The 17,026-nt window shown below is 40.5% G+C and overlaps 1 protein-coding gene across 1 annotated transcript in view; it reads right to left on the bottom strand.

The window, feature by feature from the left end:
* tnn (tenascin N) overlaps nt 1-16,519 on the bottom strand; it is a 36,050-nt gene extending 19,531 nt beyond the window's left edge. Inside the window, exons 1-8 of the mRNA XM_076745238.1 lie at nt 16,421-16,519; nt 9,763-9,960; nt 9,107-9,307; nt 8,438-8,812; nt 2,857-2,990; nt 2,619-2,748; nt 404-586; nt 6-95 (exon numbers count right to left, since the gene is read on the bottom strand). Coding sequence (XP_076601353.1) covers nt 6-95; nt 404-586; nt 2,619-2,748; nt 2,857-2,990; nt 8,438-8,812; nt 9,107-9,307; nt 9,763-9,958 — 1,309 coding nt within the window. The 5' untranslated portion in view covers nt 9,959-9,960; nt 16,421-16,519. The remainder of the gene's footprint in view (nt 1-5; nt 96-403; nt 587-2,618; nt 2,749-2,856; nt 2,991-8,437; nt 8,813-9,106; nt 9,308-9,762; nt 9,961-16,420) is intronic.
* Between the last annotated feature and the right edge of the window lie 507 nt (nt 16,520-17,026).

Genomic DNA, 17,026 nt, shown 5'->3' with positions numbered 1-17,026 from the left:
CTGACCTGTGACACCAGTGACAAAGGAAGATTTTCCCTCAGTGGTTCCTTTGACGGCCTGCACTGAGATCTGGTACTCTGTTCCTGGAAACAGACCTGCAGAAAGACACATTTTTAAAACTCTATAATGGGACAGATGTGATGAACTGTATAACTCATCATTATACCACATGATTATTTTTTCTGGCTTTTCTTCCTTGCAAATTATTGGATACTTTCATCTTGTCAGATCTAAATGTAGCAATCTGAGGAGGAAATTCACTTTTTGGTTAACCTGATCATAACTGTCCACACTGGGACCATAACTTACAGTGATGCGTCTCAAGCAGACATTTCTCTGCACTATTACACGAAATGTTATCTTCTATCATCTGTATTTGTGTTCTGCCTGTTACAACACTTACCCACAATCGTGTGTTTGGTGCGCGCCTCCTGGCTCATCTGTACGTTCTGCTCTCCCTCCAGTCCTGACGGGTCAGTGTGTGTGAGCCTGAAGTGATCCACCTCAGCTGGTGGGTTCTGCCAGTCCACCTGGATAGTGACTTCTGTCTGGCCAAGAACTCGGATATCATCAATGGCTGAGACATCTGGGAGGGAGACAAGTGTTGGACGACAAGGTGGAACTGGGCGTACAGACATGACCCTTAAACTGGAAACCCTGCTTTAAAGCCCCTTTAATCACAAGCATCTGCCGTGTTCTGCTCCGCTGTCCTTGGGCTAGACGATGAATCCCTTCCACCCTGAAACGCGACCTTCCCGGGAAGTGGGCCATACAGGAATTTCCCTTTTGGCCATTGAAAAAATATCAAAACATCAACAAGTTACTCCTTGTCCTCGCGCACAGTGTAGATAAAATCTTCACTGAAATCTCCTTATGTAACTTTTGAGAAAAGAAAGAACTCATTCTTTGTCTCACAATGAAAAGTTCGATTCATAAGTAATAAAACGCGCCCTCGCTCAATTCCATACATTCGATGCAAACTTCTGGTACGACCAGCAACTTGTAGTGTCTTATGTTAGCAAACTTTAAATAGTGCTGTATTATGTCGTTCTTATCTTCTTGTGCTACAGCAGCCATCTTTAGTATCATTATAACTGTGTAAATACATGCCAGCACAGGTTGCAAGTATTATATTCATTAAAAAACACTCTGATGTAATAAAAGTCTTGAACAAAACTGCAAGATAACAGCATACACAGAGTAGAAAATGCACTTAGATTACTGTTTTTCTTCAGTGTTTTTGTCTTATGGCACTACAGGCGTCAAAAATATGCACATATTTTAAGATTAATTGTCATAACACACATTACCTCTGGCTTAACCTATTACTATGATACCGTGAGTCAAAGGTACTAGTATACACGGGTAATTGGCAAAGATTAGAGGGATTCAAAGCTTTTTCACACATATAACACCTCATAAACAAATGAAATATATGTACCTATCTGCATGTACAGATAGGTACCATCTGAGGGATGTCAAGACTTGCAGCATATGCTGGAAAAAGACAGAACAAAACCATCAAACAAAACAAATGGTACCAAATGAAAAGGGTTAGCATTTTTTTATGCCAGTTACTGTGTTTTTCTATGGGAAAAAGAAAAACATTCACTTAATCCCTCTTTTGAAGTAGATCATCTTTTGAAGTTGAAAACTATGTAACCAGTGAAATGTCTGCCTGATGCTGTGTACTCCTCACACAACCATAAGCCAGATGATGGCGTGTTTTCTCATGCCCATATGGGAATGCCATGCTCTGTGAGGTTTTCCGTGGCCAGCCAGGCTAACCACACATTAGAATCGAACTCAATCTCTGTCTGTCTCACTCACGCCCACCGATCCTGTCTAGTAATCTCTTTCTCTTCACATCTGTCTGTACCACATCTGTGAGCAAGTCCGATTTCCATTAAACACATCCGTGGAGCCATTTCCTTGCAATTGCCTTTAAATTTAATGGTTAACAAACCAGGGCATATGAAACACTTAGTAATCACAGACCTCAGCTTGTTCATTGCTTTTTAGCATAGCATATGCATAAAAGACATATAAAGTCAATTTAAGTACAGGAAAAACTCATCTTAAACAAGTAACAGCAAGTAATTTAGCATAAGTAGAACAGACTGTTCAGTCATGCATGGATATATACAATAAACATGTGACTCCCACATAGTAAGACGTAATGGAAAAGTCTTAAATCTGCAATATCTGAAACGTAGCGGGAACCCATCGCCTCAAACTCGACTATCCTCTGGTGGTAAAATCTGGGCTCTTAATATCTAACGTCTCCTTCCTGTACACATTTAAGAGCTTGGTATTAGTGTTTTCATGCCTCATCACACATGTACTTTCATTTGACCTCAAATTTGACCATTTAATCCTCAGAAAATCTAACTAAATCCCTCAGACCTGCAGGCTATACCTGGTCTTCCGACCACATGAGTCTTTAATAGGTCACATCTGCCTTTGCCCTAAACAACCGACACATTTAAAGGCAACAGGCTGCATCCAGGCCCCATTCCGCTTTACCAGTAATGGATCTTATGCTGCGTCATGTTCATTTAGTCAAAAGAAGCACATATTAAAAGGCCTCAGTCGTGATCACAGTGGTCTGTACTCACCTGTGGTAGCTTCGATCTTGTCTGCCTCACTTTGGATTTTTCTGATGACGGCATACACCTGCACAATGTAGGTGACCCCAGGAGAAAGTCCTGTGATGAGGTAGGAATTCTCCGTGTTGCGAACCCGAACCTAGGATACAGTGAGTGGAAACAAAGGTGTTTTAAAAATATGTTCCTCCTTTATTTGACATACCTGCTAATATGACCAAAAAGAAAAAAAAAAAAACAACAAGCCTACTTGCTGCATCATGCTCTCATCATCTCTGGGATGATATGTCAAAATGTAGTACTCTGCCCCGCGAACGGACTCCCAGTCAACCAGGAGAGAGACGTCGGTGACCTGGACCAACCGCAGACCCTGAGGGCCGTAAACTGGGAAAGAAAGAGACAGAGAGACAACGTTTAATCGAGGCTTAAATTTAATACAATATTCTATGACTTTAATTGCTTCCATGACTAATTTAAACCCTCATTTCAGTCATTTTCTCCCTGTCAGTCTTCATGTCTTTTATCCCCACTTAGTACATTTACTAAAAGCCCTTAACAACAAATATAAATACATATGCTGCTGCTTAACGTAGTCCAGCACGCATACTTTCAAAACTCTCTTTTTCCAAATAAATTAAACTCAAAAACAATAAAAACAGACTTGGCGTTCACTGTGACGGATTCCTTAACTCATGCAGGTTTCAAGTCTCTGAACTTTACAGTGTACTAGATAAACAGACAGAAACCCACGGCTGCCTGGAAGGTGAGAAAAACATACACCAGCACTGTACTGTTATGATGTTATTGTTTAATAACCTGTTCCTGCTTTTATTGCCCTTTCTTCTCTCCTACCTGTCCGTCTCTATTACATCGTGTGAGAGGATCATGAGCCAGGCAAAAGCAAGGCATAACTTTTGAACACTGAGGTTTCTTCCTAGACCTGAGAGGGAAATTGGGGGGGAAAAAAAATATTGCTTTTCAGTGGTTATACAAGGGCTTCAATGGAGATGATGGAAAAATATGGCAGGGGCAAATAAAAAGGTATGACTATGGGGGAGTACAATAACAAAACAGCAGCCAAAAGACAGAAGACAGCAAGTCAGCAGTGTTGGGGAGTGAGGCTTTCCACAAATAAGAACGTTCTGTGGGCACGATAGAGGGAAATAAATGGAAGCTGGTGGTACGTTTAGAGAAGCACAGCACACGCAAAAGTAAGCATATTTCAGGAGGAAAAAGTGGAGGAGTTAGAGTGGCGAAGGAGTCGGCCATAACTTTGGCAAGGAAGGAATTCACATCAGGTTCAGACACTGTTCCACAAGGCACAGTCAGGAAGCTTAATGTTTTTTTTTTTTTCTCAAACGTAGCAATCCTTTTCCATCCAGGAGCAGTTAATATCCCCCTGTTGCTACTCTAAGCACGACTGTCAACAATCTTTACCCTCGAATAATATTCAGAACAGCTGGGGTGAATACATTAACATATTAAGATTGGAAAAAGTGGAAACTAATAGTGATTTGTTTCTTCTCTGTTTGGAAACGACTGAAATGCAATTTGGAGAAGGAAAATATGACTGAAATACGAACATGTTTGGGCTTCTTTAAAAGACTATAAATCTGCAGCGGGTGAGCGGCAAGGAAGTATCAGTGTCAATGTTGTTCAGGACAAGTGAGATGGGAATTCAATCAGCTTATTTTGCTGTTGTTCCTCTGTGTCCGATTATGTTTCGTAAGTTTCCCATCTGTTTATAAATATTTCAGAATTAGACATATGAATGAAGTCTCTCAGTCAAATTCACTTTCACTTTCAAAAAAAGCAGCCAAATGTGGTTTTGAGTTGAGGACAGAATTCAAAGTTACATTATGTCGAACATAATATCTTTAAATGCGCCTATAAATGAAAGAAAACTTTCCTTGAGACACTGAAAGAAGCCACGATAAGAACAGTAAATCCAAACCGTCTGCATCGTGTTGATACAGCTATAAAGAAGTCACTGTGTTCACTTTTAATATCTCACTCGCATTATATTGAGATCACCCTGTTAGATGTGGCTGCTAAACTTTTTTGCTATAATCTGAAGGATCGACAAGAGTTCAGGCTATAAAAATATTTTCGTTGTGAAAGCACCACTGATTCTCTAAACCGCATGGCAACATCAATATAACTGTACTATAGTGGATGTACAGTACATCTACAGCCATACTTCAACAGTCATGTTCCCATCATCACCCACTGAGCAGATTGACATCCATCAACCAGGTGCTGAAATGGCAAGTAGCCACATAAAGCAAAGGACGGTCTCCACTGTTTTGCTTCTGTGCTCTTCCTCTCCCGGTGCTTATTACCACTACCATTACTAACACTTAAAATCAACACAATGTATTTTTTCTTCTTACCTCCCACTTTCCCTTCCTCCCTGACTTTTCCTCTGACATGGTGCCATTATTGATGTTGGAATCCATTCAACAGCACCTACACACGAAGCCGCAGATCTTGTCTCTAGCTATTCTCTGCCTTCTCTGCAGAGCAAGACGCAGTTTGAAGAAGCTAAATCGCCGTCAAAGCCTTGACAGCATTGACCTGCTGCTGTGAAGACTGAAGCATTTCGTGCTCTTATTCCTGTTTCTAAAACTGTGGGTCAGGATCTTAAAGTGATTGTGGGGCTTCTTTTGGTGGATCCACTCGTCATAAATGTTAAAATCCCCTGTGTTAAAGTATGTTCTCTCTACGGGATGAAACACTGCAGACAAGTAAAGATTGTTGTTGCCATATATAGAACAAGTTTCTTCTGCAGAACAGATGACCACGTCCAAGAGACGAGCACGTTGACAAAGCCACATTTTGTGGCCGTCACCTGCGGCAAAATCTTCAAAATCTCCTTGGAAATGACTGTCACAGTGTGAACCCAGTGAATTAAACTGTCCATGCCTGGCTGCTGCTGCTGCTCACCTTTCTCCTTGCCAGACCTTAAACTGCCATAACATGCAATTTTGTACTCTGCACCTGAGGCAATACGGTAGTAGTGGTTTGGTGAGCAGTGCATTTAGCAGGGAAGGTGATGATTCTCCCAGGGGGTTAAAGCTAGATGGAGCACCAGAAGACTGATGGGTGTTCTTATATTCCTGTGGTATTACAGTATGTGACCTGATCCTGTCTACAGGGCATAGCTGCTGGTGGTCATGGGGTCAGTCCACTGAAAGGGCCCCATCAGCTGCTACATCTGAAATAACTGTTGGAGGGATGCTTTGAATTCCATAATAGTGGGTCACTATGGCCATCATGATAACTGCCTTAACTTTAGGCTCAGTCAGAGACACATCAATGAACTGACCATTTATTGCTAATAACTAGGATTTAGATTTGGCAGAAAAGACAGCTCTTTGAGGGGGTTGTACTTCTCTGAGAAAATTCAACAGCATCAAAAGGCTCCAAAAATAAGTTTGTTGGCATGGCGGAGAAAGCAGCAGCTGTGTTATTGGTGCAGTACGGTTCCAATAGCTGGTTTCAAAAACCAAAATACCCTCTAAGCTTGGATGCTCCTTGTTCTTGTGCAAAGTAAAAAAACGTTTAAGCTGGATAGTGCAGCAGGCCTGATTTTTGCCAGCAGTAACCGTAACTTTCACAGTTTAAAAATCAGTGGCATGTTTATATCAGCTGTTGCTAATTACCGTTAATTCCTGCTGGCTAACTTCTGACTGTTGACTGCGCTCTATAACCAGGTGTCTGAGCTCAACCAGAAGTTCTTAATGAGCAAACTAGCTAATTAAAAACAAGGCATAAAAATAAGTAGGCTACAGTCTGCAATTCAATGTGTCAGAAGGATTTAATCAGCATTTAATATCTCATGTCGTTTTCTCCTTTTCGAGCTCTGTGTACAGGCTGTCAGCGTTAATACAACTATTCAGAACTGAAGTGTTTCTGCAGCTCTTGGTGTTGTAGTTATTCTTAACTTCAGTTACTTGCAAATGCTGAAAGTTAAACCTAGTTGAATTTCAAAAGGGATTTGAAAGAATGAAAATTTATTACTGGATTCGATCCACCTGTCTTTCATCTTTCGATTTTGATATGTCACCGTGTCATTGTTTACTGGGGCACACAGTGGAGCCATGCTTGATGTATTATTAGTAACATTTGTGTTTTTCCTACTATCAAACATCTGCTTTGAAAAAGGGCATTTGATAATAAGTCCATGAGCCAAGGATGCTGAATCGTAAATCAAACAGATCATAACATGTAAACTGGTAGAAGCAAGAATGGACTGCTGCAAGTCCAAAGAATTCATTCAGGTACTTCGTAATTTTGTTTACTAAATGATATAGGAAGGAAATTTGTATGAAGGTGACTGGGGCTTTAGGGATACGTGTTATATTCTAATGGTCCCAGAGCTCCTTGTAGCATCTGTGTTTTCCATGAGATAGCAGTTAATATACACAGCTTAATGTCAGCAGAGCCAGAGGTGACTAAATAAAAAGGTGAAATGTGAATGTTAATTCTCACGAGAAACACAGATCGGACTACATGCAAGACCGGGTCATAAAGAGTTATTATGCTGTACCCCAGATGTGTCCATAAAAAGATCATGATGGAATACGCTTACTCAGACACCATTAATCTGTACATGATAGATGTTGTTGCTTGTAGCTAGGATGAGAACTGCCCACAGCAACAAAACAAGGATCAAATAGACTGGAAAAAATGCTGGTTAACAATTTTCTTTATGAATTTCTCACCAAAATTGTTATGTTACTAAACCCAGTCACACCAACATATAAAACTGCAAACATTTCATGGTCAAATCCATTTATATCAATGGCATTTGCTGCAGTTTGATTCACACGCAGGGACGAAGTGAATCAGCATGAAAATTTTCTGTTTAACACTGGTGAGTTTGGACCTGTAAATATGCCCCAATAGCACCAACAGAATAGCAACCAATAACAGGGTGTCTGACTAAGTGTCCCAAATGGAGGACGCTGCTGTAGCTTATACATTGTGTTGCGTTCATTTCTATTTAACCCTCCAAACTGTTCCATAAGAGCTTTACTGACAATTATGAGACAGGAGTCAACATGAAATGCTTTTAAATAAACAGTGTGAACTTTTCACTGGTGGACTGTAACTGAGTAAAATTACTTACTGCTGTGCTTGTACTTTAACTGGGTATTTCCACTATTTTATAATTCTCTTCCACTACATTTGGTGGCTAATGTACTTTTTACTCAGCTACATTTATCTGGCAGCTTTAATCACTAGTTGCTTTGCAGATTCTGATCAACACAAAATATAATTAAGATAAATTGTGATGCATTCTTGTTAATTCAGCTACCCACCAGTAGACAAAGTAATTAAAATTAGCTCCATTATTACCAGCTGCAACAGTGCAGCCATGTAATGTTAGACATTCAGGCATCCATAATTCAATATTACTCTGAAATGGGTCATCCTGCTAATGGACACTTTTACTTTTAGTACTTTAGGTATATATCGATGCTAATACTTTAATACATAGTACTTTTACTTCAGTAAGATTTTGATTGCAGGACAGGAGGAGTATTTCTACACTGTTGTACTGCTACTTTTAGCCAGGTAGCTAAGTTTCTGAGTACATCTCATTAGCAACCGAGCTGACAAGCTTGCAAACTGAAATAAATAATCAGTTAGCAAGCGCCAAGCTTATATTTCTCACTTTAATAAGTATTTATTCAATGAAATTATGTACAATGATGACAACGAAATACCTGTGGTCAATAAACAGCACAGAGAAAATTAAGATAACTGTTAACAGACAGGAGATGTACTGGTGTACTGGACTGGAGTTTGTGTTATAAGCTTACCTAATGAACAGTCTTCTCCATAGAAGCCTTCATCACAGATACACTTGCCATCCACACACCGGCCGTTACCAATGCAGTCATTGGGACACTTCTGGATGCTGCAATCCTCGCCGGTGAAGTGCGGGAAACACACGCATTTTCCATCCACGCAGTGTCCCTTGTCATTGCAGTTGTCTGGACACGTCAGCTGGCTGCAGTCGTGTCCCGTGTAGCCCTGATGGCACACACACTTTCCATCCACACAACGGCCGTTGTCATTGCACTCGTCAGGGCAGGAGGACACTGAACAATCTGGGCCTTCCCATCCTGGGTTACAGAGGCAGCTGCAGGTGTCGTGTTGGTAGGTACCATGGCCACTACAGCTTGTGTCCACTCCTTGAGAAAGGAGGTTGAAAAGGAGTTACTGTATTGTTGTTAGGTAAATCACTCAGGTACAGGATAGAACTGCAGTTTCCAGGATTATTACCTGCAAACCCCTTCACTTATTCTTTATTGATTATATTCCTTTTACATATGCATACTGTATAATACCCTATATGCAATTTCCAGGATGTAAAATAGAATTGTTTGCAGCTTCCTCCCTATAGCAATCTCTTTTTTCCACTTGTTTTTCCCTATTGTGCGTCAAGAGTTGACTCAGCCTCCCTATTCAGTTGTGAGCCAGCTTACCTGCAGCACCACCTCTTCCACAGCATCCCTGAGTACACTGAGTCTTTAGGTAGTTGACTTCTTCCTCCAGCCCATTGACTCTGTACAAGAGGGACTTGAAGCTTTCCGACTCCTCGCAGTCACACTTGGGTGTCTGCAGCTTGATGTTGTGTCTGAAGGTGATGTCATTCTCTCCTTCTGTAGTGGTCTCTGTCTGCAGACCTATAAAATATGACAAAAACTCAACTTCTTATTTTCTACATGTACTGTAATGGGTCACACTGCTCACACTCGATGACACAGTGTAGTAAAATATGCATTCTCTGGTGAAAAATCTAAATAAAATGAAGAGGCCGAACAGATACCAAGAAGGGATGAACCGTAGCCTTCACAGTAATGTGCACATGCAGCTCATGTGAGGTAAAATATGTAACAGTGCAAGAATATTCATTACCAAACTACATCATAACCTTCACAGTGACACACATGCAATATAATTATGTCTTTGTGTTGAACATGTGAAAGAAATCTCATTCTTTTGTCTTACAGAAACAGTTTCTTTCAGTTTTGTTATTTACAGATTTTTATCCAATTTCCTGAGCGCACACATCATTCCCCTTCTCTTGTCTGTTATTATTCTCAGTTGCATTCTCTCTCACTCATATTTTGTTTATGACCTGTTTTGTCCTGGGTTGGCAGGCGCTCGAGTTTACAACTGGAGCTCCCCGGGATGTCGATTTTATAGACGTGGCTGAAGGTGACTCCCTGCTCTGGGGCTGAGGGGTCTGGGCGGTTGTCGGCGGAGCTGAAAGGTGACATGGTGCAGAGCAGGGCCTGCAGACACAGGGCCCTCCACAGGAGTCTGGTGGTCATGGCTAGAGGACAAGATAAGAGCAGATCATTGTTAATTTTTCTGAACCTGAATATTTTTCTGAAACAAGACAGACATCAAGCTCGCACAGAACACACAAAATGTTGATTGCTGATGTTAAGCTGATTTGGGCATTCATCAGAATGTAATAAGCTAGTTTTTCTTGAGTGTTTTTAATTTGAACAGCATCCATGAGCATGCAGTGACTGGAAGGTGATCCTTTTAAAACAATGATAATTAAAATAAAGTAGGGACTAAAAACTAAACTAAAAACCTTGAATGAATTGTTTCCATTAAATAGTAAAAAGAAAGGAAGGTTAATTTGTGGTTTGAACAGCAGTTATTGTTCCAGGAAGGAAAACAAACACACAAAAGTAGTTACTGTTATTATACCCATTGCAGTGCCAGCGTGCTATGGAGTATCATTAAAAGAATAGTTCAACATTTTAATTAAAGCACTTGTTCATTAGCTCTCCGAGAGTAGGAAGAGAAGAGGCAATTAGCTTAGCTTAGCATAAAGACAGGATGCAGCAGCGTTTCCTGTCATCATTGTCCCTGTTTGCCATGAAATAGTTACAGCATGTAAAGTCTCTGCAAAGAGTGAGTGCAGATTTAAAAAATGAGATACAACATGTTAATTATTGAGCTTTGAAGAGACTAATCGGTGTATGTTTTAACTTTTGAGAAAGCCTGATAAGCTGTTTCCCCTTGTTTACAGTCTTAATGCTAAGATCAGCTAATCCTCCTCTTGTCTCACTCTCAGGATGATTTCCCCTCTAAAGTAATAATTTATCTTCAGGAGAGAAAAACAGTGTGGTAGAAGGTAAGCTAAGCTCAGCAACAACAATAAAAGGTTTCCCAAAAGGTATGATTATTCATTTGAAGAAAGTTGTTTTTACCTTACACAACAGAAACATCAATAAGAGCAAGACTCCTCACTGCTGACTGTTGGCCACTTCAAATTCACTTCCAAGCATCTCACAGTGGCTGACACAATGCTTCATGTGGAGATGAAATCTATATTCCATCTGTTATTTTAGTGGGAGTTACAACACTTTGTAGAGATTGCATCTTTGGCATGAACTATGTGTGACAGACTACTGAAACTGTAGATGTTTGTTGTCACGGCTGACTGGACCTGAGTCTCCAGGTCGAAGGGGTCACGTTCGTACTTTCAGTGGTTCACAGGGAACTGAGGACAGAAACACTCTCCGGACAGTGTGTAAGTTACATTACATTCAGTGGGGCACGCTGCTGTATATTTAATCTCAGGAAACCTGAACCATTATGTCACTGTGGTGTGTGTGTGTGTGTGTGTGTGTGTGTGTGTGTGTGTGTGTGTGTGTGTGTGTGTGTGTGCTAGGCTCTCATTTCTCAGTAGCCTATAGCAGCAGAAAGTGAGCAGTCATCACTTTGCCAGACATCTTTTTGCTCTAAACCATAAATTGTGCTCAGTCAGGCGTTTCAGAGCTTCAGAGAGCGCAGAAACTTGTCCTCGGTGATGATGTCATTGTGCCTAATGACAGTGATGTCATGTGAACTTAAAACCTCGCAGCGGCTTCCCCGGGTAGCCAAATTACATGCTTTGAAAATAGGAGGCCTGTTTTAACCTTCAGTTGGTCTTTTTTTGGACTTTGGTCTGAATTTAACTTCTGGTGTAAAAGTTTGAATTGCGGCAGAAGGAACGTCTGATCTAACAGCGCTGAGCTTGTGTGGTCTATGGAAACACAAACCCTCTAATAGAGTGGCTTAAAGCTCTGTAATAATGTGCTGTGGGCCCCGCTGTGATGCTTGACAACTGGAAAACTGCATGGCAGTATAGACACAGTAGCATACATGCTTAAATAAATCTGTTGGACTTATTTGAAATGATACAGGGTTATTCAATGGAATATGCATGCACTGCAAAACCCCCGAGCTGTTACAATACTGCAAACAAGGTAACCGTAGAAGACAGGAACAGGAGAGAGAGGCAGGAAGGTGTTATCACAGACTTTATGAGCAGCATATTGAGACTTTTCTTATTTTGGGCAAAGAATGTTTCAGTGGTAACTATAGAAAATGAGTAAATACTCGTATTTTTGTGATTTTGTGAATTTATTTTGATGAACATTTGCTCGTTGAGCATCGATGACTAAAAACAGATGGAAAAGAAGAAAATGTGCAGAGAGAAAAGCAGATCTTACAAATCCCACTGGACACTGTGCGAGTATTGGCCAGAACATTAAAATGTCAACAAGTGGACGTAAAACCTGCCAATCCTCCGTCCACCACCATCATGATACCATTATCAGATTAACAGAGACTCGGAGCGGGGAGAATTCCTGACCTCTTGAGTGCTGTGTAAAGGTTTTATATTAGCAGTAGCTATGGTGGAAAGTAGCTTTACTTGTTTTCAGTAAAATAAACTTTGGTTTATGAATCTTCCCACTGATGATTTATACAGGATGTAACTGAAGCAGTTCTGTGACTTAAAGTTCTGCTGTCCAAAAGGAATAGGCGTGTAATTACCATGACCTGTTTCTAACTAGTCCAAACTCAATACGGCTGACCTTGTTTGGTTATTTTAGCTGTCTCTTTGATTGCTGCTGGTCAAAAGCTTGAGGTTGGAGAATCGTCGAGTGCAAGAAATTCAAGCTATGACATCACTGGGAAATTGCTTTTTTGACCCTATGTGGTGGTCAAATCCTTCATTGGTGTTTTATCAGTGGCCAAGACCAGAGATGGGGTTAAAGAGACGTTTAGAGAAGGAGATGGAGAGAGACTGGAAAGTGAGGGAAAAAGAGATGAAAAAACTGAAGAGAGATTAAGTGAGTGAAAAAGAGTGAATAGGTGATAGAGGGAATGATGGAGGGAGTGTGTTTGAATCAGTGACAGCCTAGCAGTTAGCCACATTACAGACAGTATACTATAGCCGTGCGTAATGGCTCTGAGCACTGGTGCGCAGAAATGCTTAACAAGCATGTTTATAGCTCCTTGTCAAGGTTTTATTTGATGCTCTCAGTTTTCAGGCCCTTTTCTTATTTCATTCGGAGGTGATAGCACTGTGACCTTCCAAGCATAGCAGAGAGCCACTACTGACTGCAAAGAATGTCCCAGTGAGGGAAAGAAAGACAGATGGAGGGATTAATGGAAAGAGGAAATGTGGAATAGAGAGGGAAGTGGGGCAGCAACATTTTGGACTTAATTATTGGATGGATGGATGGATGGATGGATGGATTAGAGGAAGGATAGATGAATGTGTTAATAGATTAATGGCTGACAGATAGATAGATAGATAGATAGATAGATAGATAGATAGATAGAATGACTTATATCCTCTAGTATGATATGCATTATATAGATTTCTTTGATATATTGCAATAGTTAAAAGATGAATGGAGCAGATGTTGGTTGGATGATGACAGGAAAGATTTGGTACCTCTGAATGAAATACTGGATGTATGCAGCATTTAACGGTCATCATGATGAAAAGCAGCACAGACAGTATTTGCTAGATTTTTGAGAAAGCAGAAGGGATTTCCTGGACGTTCTCTAGTGGACCAGTAACATAACTGGTTTGGCCTCCCTGTCCAGCACATTCATAATCTAAAGGCAGTTGACTGTCATTAGTCAAAATGCGTAAGACTTCAGGATGAGGCAGGAAACTGAATGGTTTCAGCCCTGTGGATCCTCTCACTCAGCACATGCCCCGTCCAGATAGCATTTCAGCCTGGCTTTCAGACCCTCTCAAGTAAAATTCAACATGTCCATAAACACAGTTAAAAATTCCTTCCTGACAGTAACTTCTCCAAGTCAAAGCAGAGCTATGTCAATGGGCTTGTAAAATGTTTGTGGACTACTTGGTGATGTGTGTTCACCTTTTGTATGGGAGAAAGAAGCGCATGGGAATCTACCCATGCGAGTACAGTATGCGTGTGAAACTTGTCATTTAGAGCTCACAGAGACGAGGGGGATTCCCTCCAAAGGAAACAGCAGCATTTAATCAGCTAGAGACAATGCTGCCTGGATCCACAGTTACCTTTCACTGAAAGCTTCTTGACAAGCTGTAGGGATGCTTGTGTGTTTGTGTGTGATTCTGAAAATCTCTGTATGCTCCCAGAGCTTTGGAAACAGCGGATGCACTAAACACTTGGATTAACCCAGAGAGGGAGGGGGAGACCACCAGTGAAACAAAGACGGAACAGCTGAAAAAAAACTTGCACTGGACACAGAGAGATAGGCAGAAGAAAGAGACTTGGTCAGTCTGTGCACAGTTGCCCTTTCCTCTCTAGAGGACCATTAAGACTCAGGCAAAAGGCCGTCTGTTTCGTCAAGTTTTAGCCTGAGACAAATCTCATTGGGCCAAATCTACAAGCCTGAGGATGACAAGAAGGGAGTTTTTGAAAACAGGAGCATGAATATTGTGCCTTTATGTGCGGCTGTAAACTCATGCATGGTCTTTTCACTTCCTCTTTTCCTTCCTTTGCAGCAGCTTGCAGACAGAACAGGGTGACTAAAATGAATAAAACAAAGCTGAAAGCAATTATCGTCTGTAAGCAGAGCTCATATCTTCATGATTCTGTCTGCCTCCTGCTGCCATACAGACCACAAGTAGACCTCGATAAGGAGCTTGCTTCATCGGAGCCATAAAGCCTCCGTTCCCTTAGTGGAGTTGTCAGATGAAAACCTAACCAACTGAAAAGAACACAACCCGAGCATTATTAAAACAGCCTAAGTTGTAGACAGAGATAGGTTTTTGAAATAATAAAATGTGTTTGGAGTTGCTTTCCTGTGCTCAGGGGTCATTTTCAATCAGTGAAAGTAAATGAAAAAACTCAACTGGAGTTGTAAGGTCTCCATGAAAGGACTCACATTATGCAATCTGAACACATTTTATAAGCCACCCAATCTGGGTTCTCTCTCTCTGTCTCCCTCTTTCTGTCTCCCTCTCTCTCTCTCTCTTTTTGTATGGCTGAGGGCCCACATCTGTAGCTCATTTCGCGAGGACTTCTGTGTATTGCGTGAGCCAGCACGGTAGCATTAAAGGTAAATCTACTGGATCGACAGCCCTGTGAGAATATCTATCACGCCAGCACATAGTTATTAGAAATATTTATGTAGTTATCATGAGGGAAAATTAGTGTTGGCAGCTTTGTCGACAGACAATATTACATTATCTACAATACAATGTGGATAGTAACTGATATACAAATTGTAAATAATACCTCAAATACATTTTGGAAGAAATTAAAGGCTGTCGCAGCTGCTCTAGAAGGAAAATAAGTGTGTTGATTTATGCAGTATTGTCAGATTAGCTTTAAAGTGATGCAAATCTGAAATGAAAACCTTTAAAAAAAATTGTGTTTTTCTAATTAAATTACAAAAATAATATTATTGGTGCAGTATTCGGATCATAGGTAAAAGTAGCAATATCACACTCTAAAAATATGCAATTAAATGTAAAAGCTGTGCATTCAAAATGTTCAGGAATGCAGAATGGTCCCCATCAGAGTTATATTATTATATTATTAACTGATTCATTGAATGATTAAAGGAGGTCAAGGTGGAGCCAATTTAAACTGCTTAACACTGTTGGTAGTTTATAAGAATGCATCAAACTTTATAAAATTGCTGGTAAAATCTCAATCTGTAAAGTAACAGGTAACTAACTATACCTGTTTAATTCATATAGTGAAGTGAAATAGGACAATATTTGCTGCTGACAAGTAGAACAGAAGTATAAAGTAGCATACAATAGAAATACTCAGAGTAAAAATAAGTACCTAAAATTTATACTTAATACTTGAGTAAATATACGAAGTAAGAGTAAGAACGTTCATATAACTTCATTCAGTGTGTTTAACCTCATTACATCTCAATACTTATCACTGACCAACATCTCCACCACTGTCTTTCAGACGACCTGCTGCCATGCAAACCCAAACGAACATAAGCACAGCTTCAGTCCTGGGACACTTGATAAATTCCAGGTGTCAAGTTAAACTGAGGGAAGTTTAGATGGATGGAGAGAAAGAAAGAGAGTCTGGAGAGAAAGGCAAACTGAGAAAGAGCCGAGATAGAGTTTGTCATGTGAAAAAGATGGATGGACCAAGAGACAAACCATGTAATTGGTCCCCATGGGATCTTGTAGAAGTAAACAAAAGAGCTCTCTGAGTGCAACGGAATTAACACCTTAAATAACTGTCCTCAACTTATTTTTCCCTCTTTATAGTCGGCAAATATTACTTCCATTTTGTCTCCTACCTGTTTAGAAATGTCATGAAATAAATTACCCAGACTAAGCTGAACAAAACTCACCAATAAAACTTCTGAAATTGCCACACGCCTCCGGCTAATTGGACTAATGATGGCCATTAAACTAAATCCTTCAAATTAAAAAAAGACATATTGAGCATGGCACAAATACAAAGTTCCCTGTCTAAATCACTGAGGAAAAAGACAAAATTGAAGAGTTGTCTTACCCTTGAGGGTTTTCTTTAACTTTCTCCTCCTCCACTCTCTTCTTGCTCTCTTTTCTCTGAAGGACTGAACGTCACCAAGCTTCTCCCTGTGCCACCTGTTGACGGGCCCGGGCCAAAGATTCAAAGACCTCTACGCTGCCACTGACTTTTGCTCTCTCCCTCCCACTTCAATTGTGAAAATCTCTCCCAAAATGCCTATGGGCCAATGGGCAGTTAGTTTGGGAGTGTCTCCTCTCCTCCTCTCCTCAAGTGATTGAACAAAAAGGAAGAGGGAGAAGGAGGAGAGAGATAATGAGCAGCATTTACTACTTTTTCCCCCTGGGCGAATCACTCTCTACCTTAACATGCCTCTTACCTTGCTTCTTCCTCATCTCAACACTTTTTTTTTTATTACTGTTTCTTTTTCCCCTATATGTGTTTGGTTACAGTAGCAGAGGAGGTTGAAATTAATCTCTTTAGCAGAGAGACTAGGGCCTTAAACACCAGCGTAAGTGGATAAAGGTTGGATTCAATGGAGTGAGATCGAAGCCAAGAAAAACTTCGAGTCAGCTTAAGATAGAAGGAACCACTGGGTTCCTTGAGAGGTTATATTTGACAAAATACATC

Source organism: Chaetodon auriga, chromosome 12 (assembly GCF_051107435.1).
Source record: "Chaetodon auriga isolate fChaAug3 chromosome 12, fChaAug3.hap1, whole genome shotgun sequence".
Lineage (NCBI taxonomy): Eukaryota > Metazoa > Chordata > Actinopteri > Chaetodontiformes > Chaetodontidae > Chaetodon > Chaetodon auriga.
This window is presented reverse-complemented; position numbering and strand designations above follow the sequence as displayed.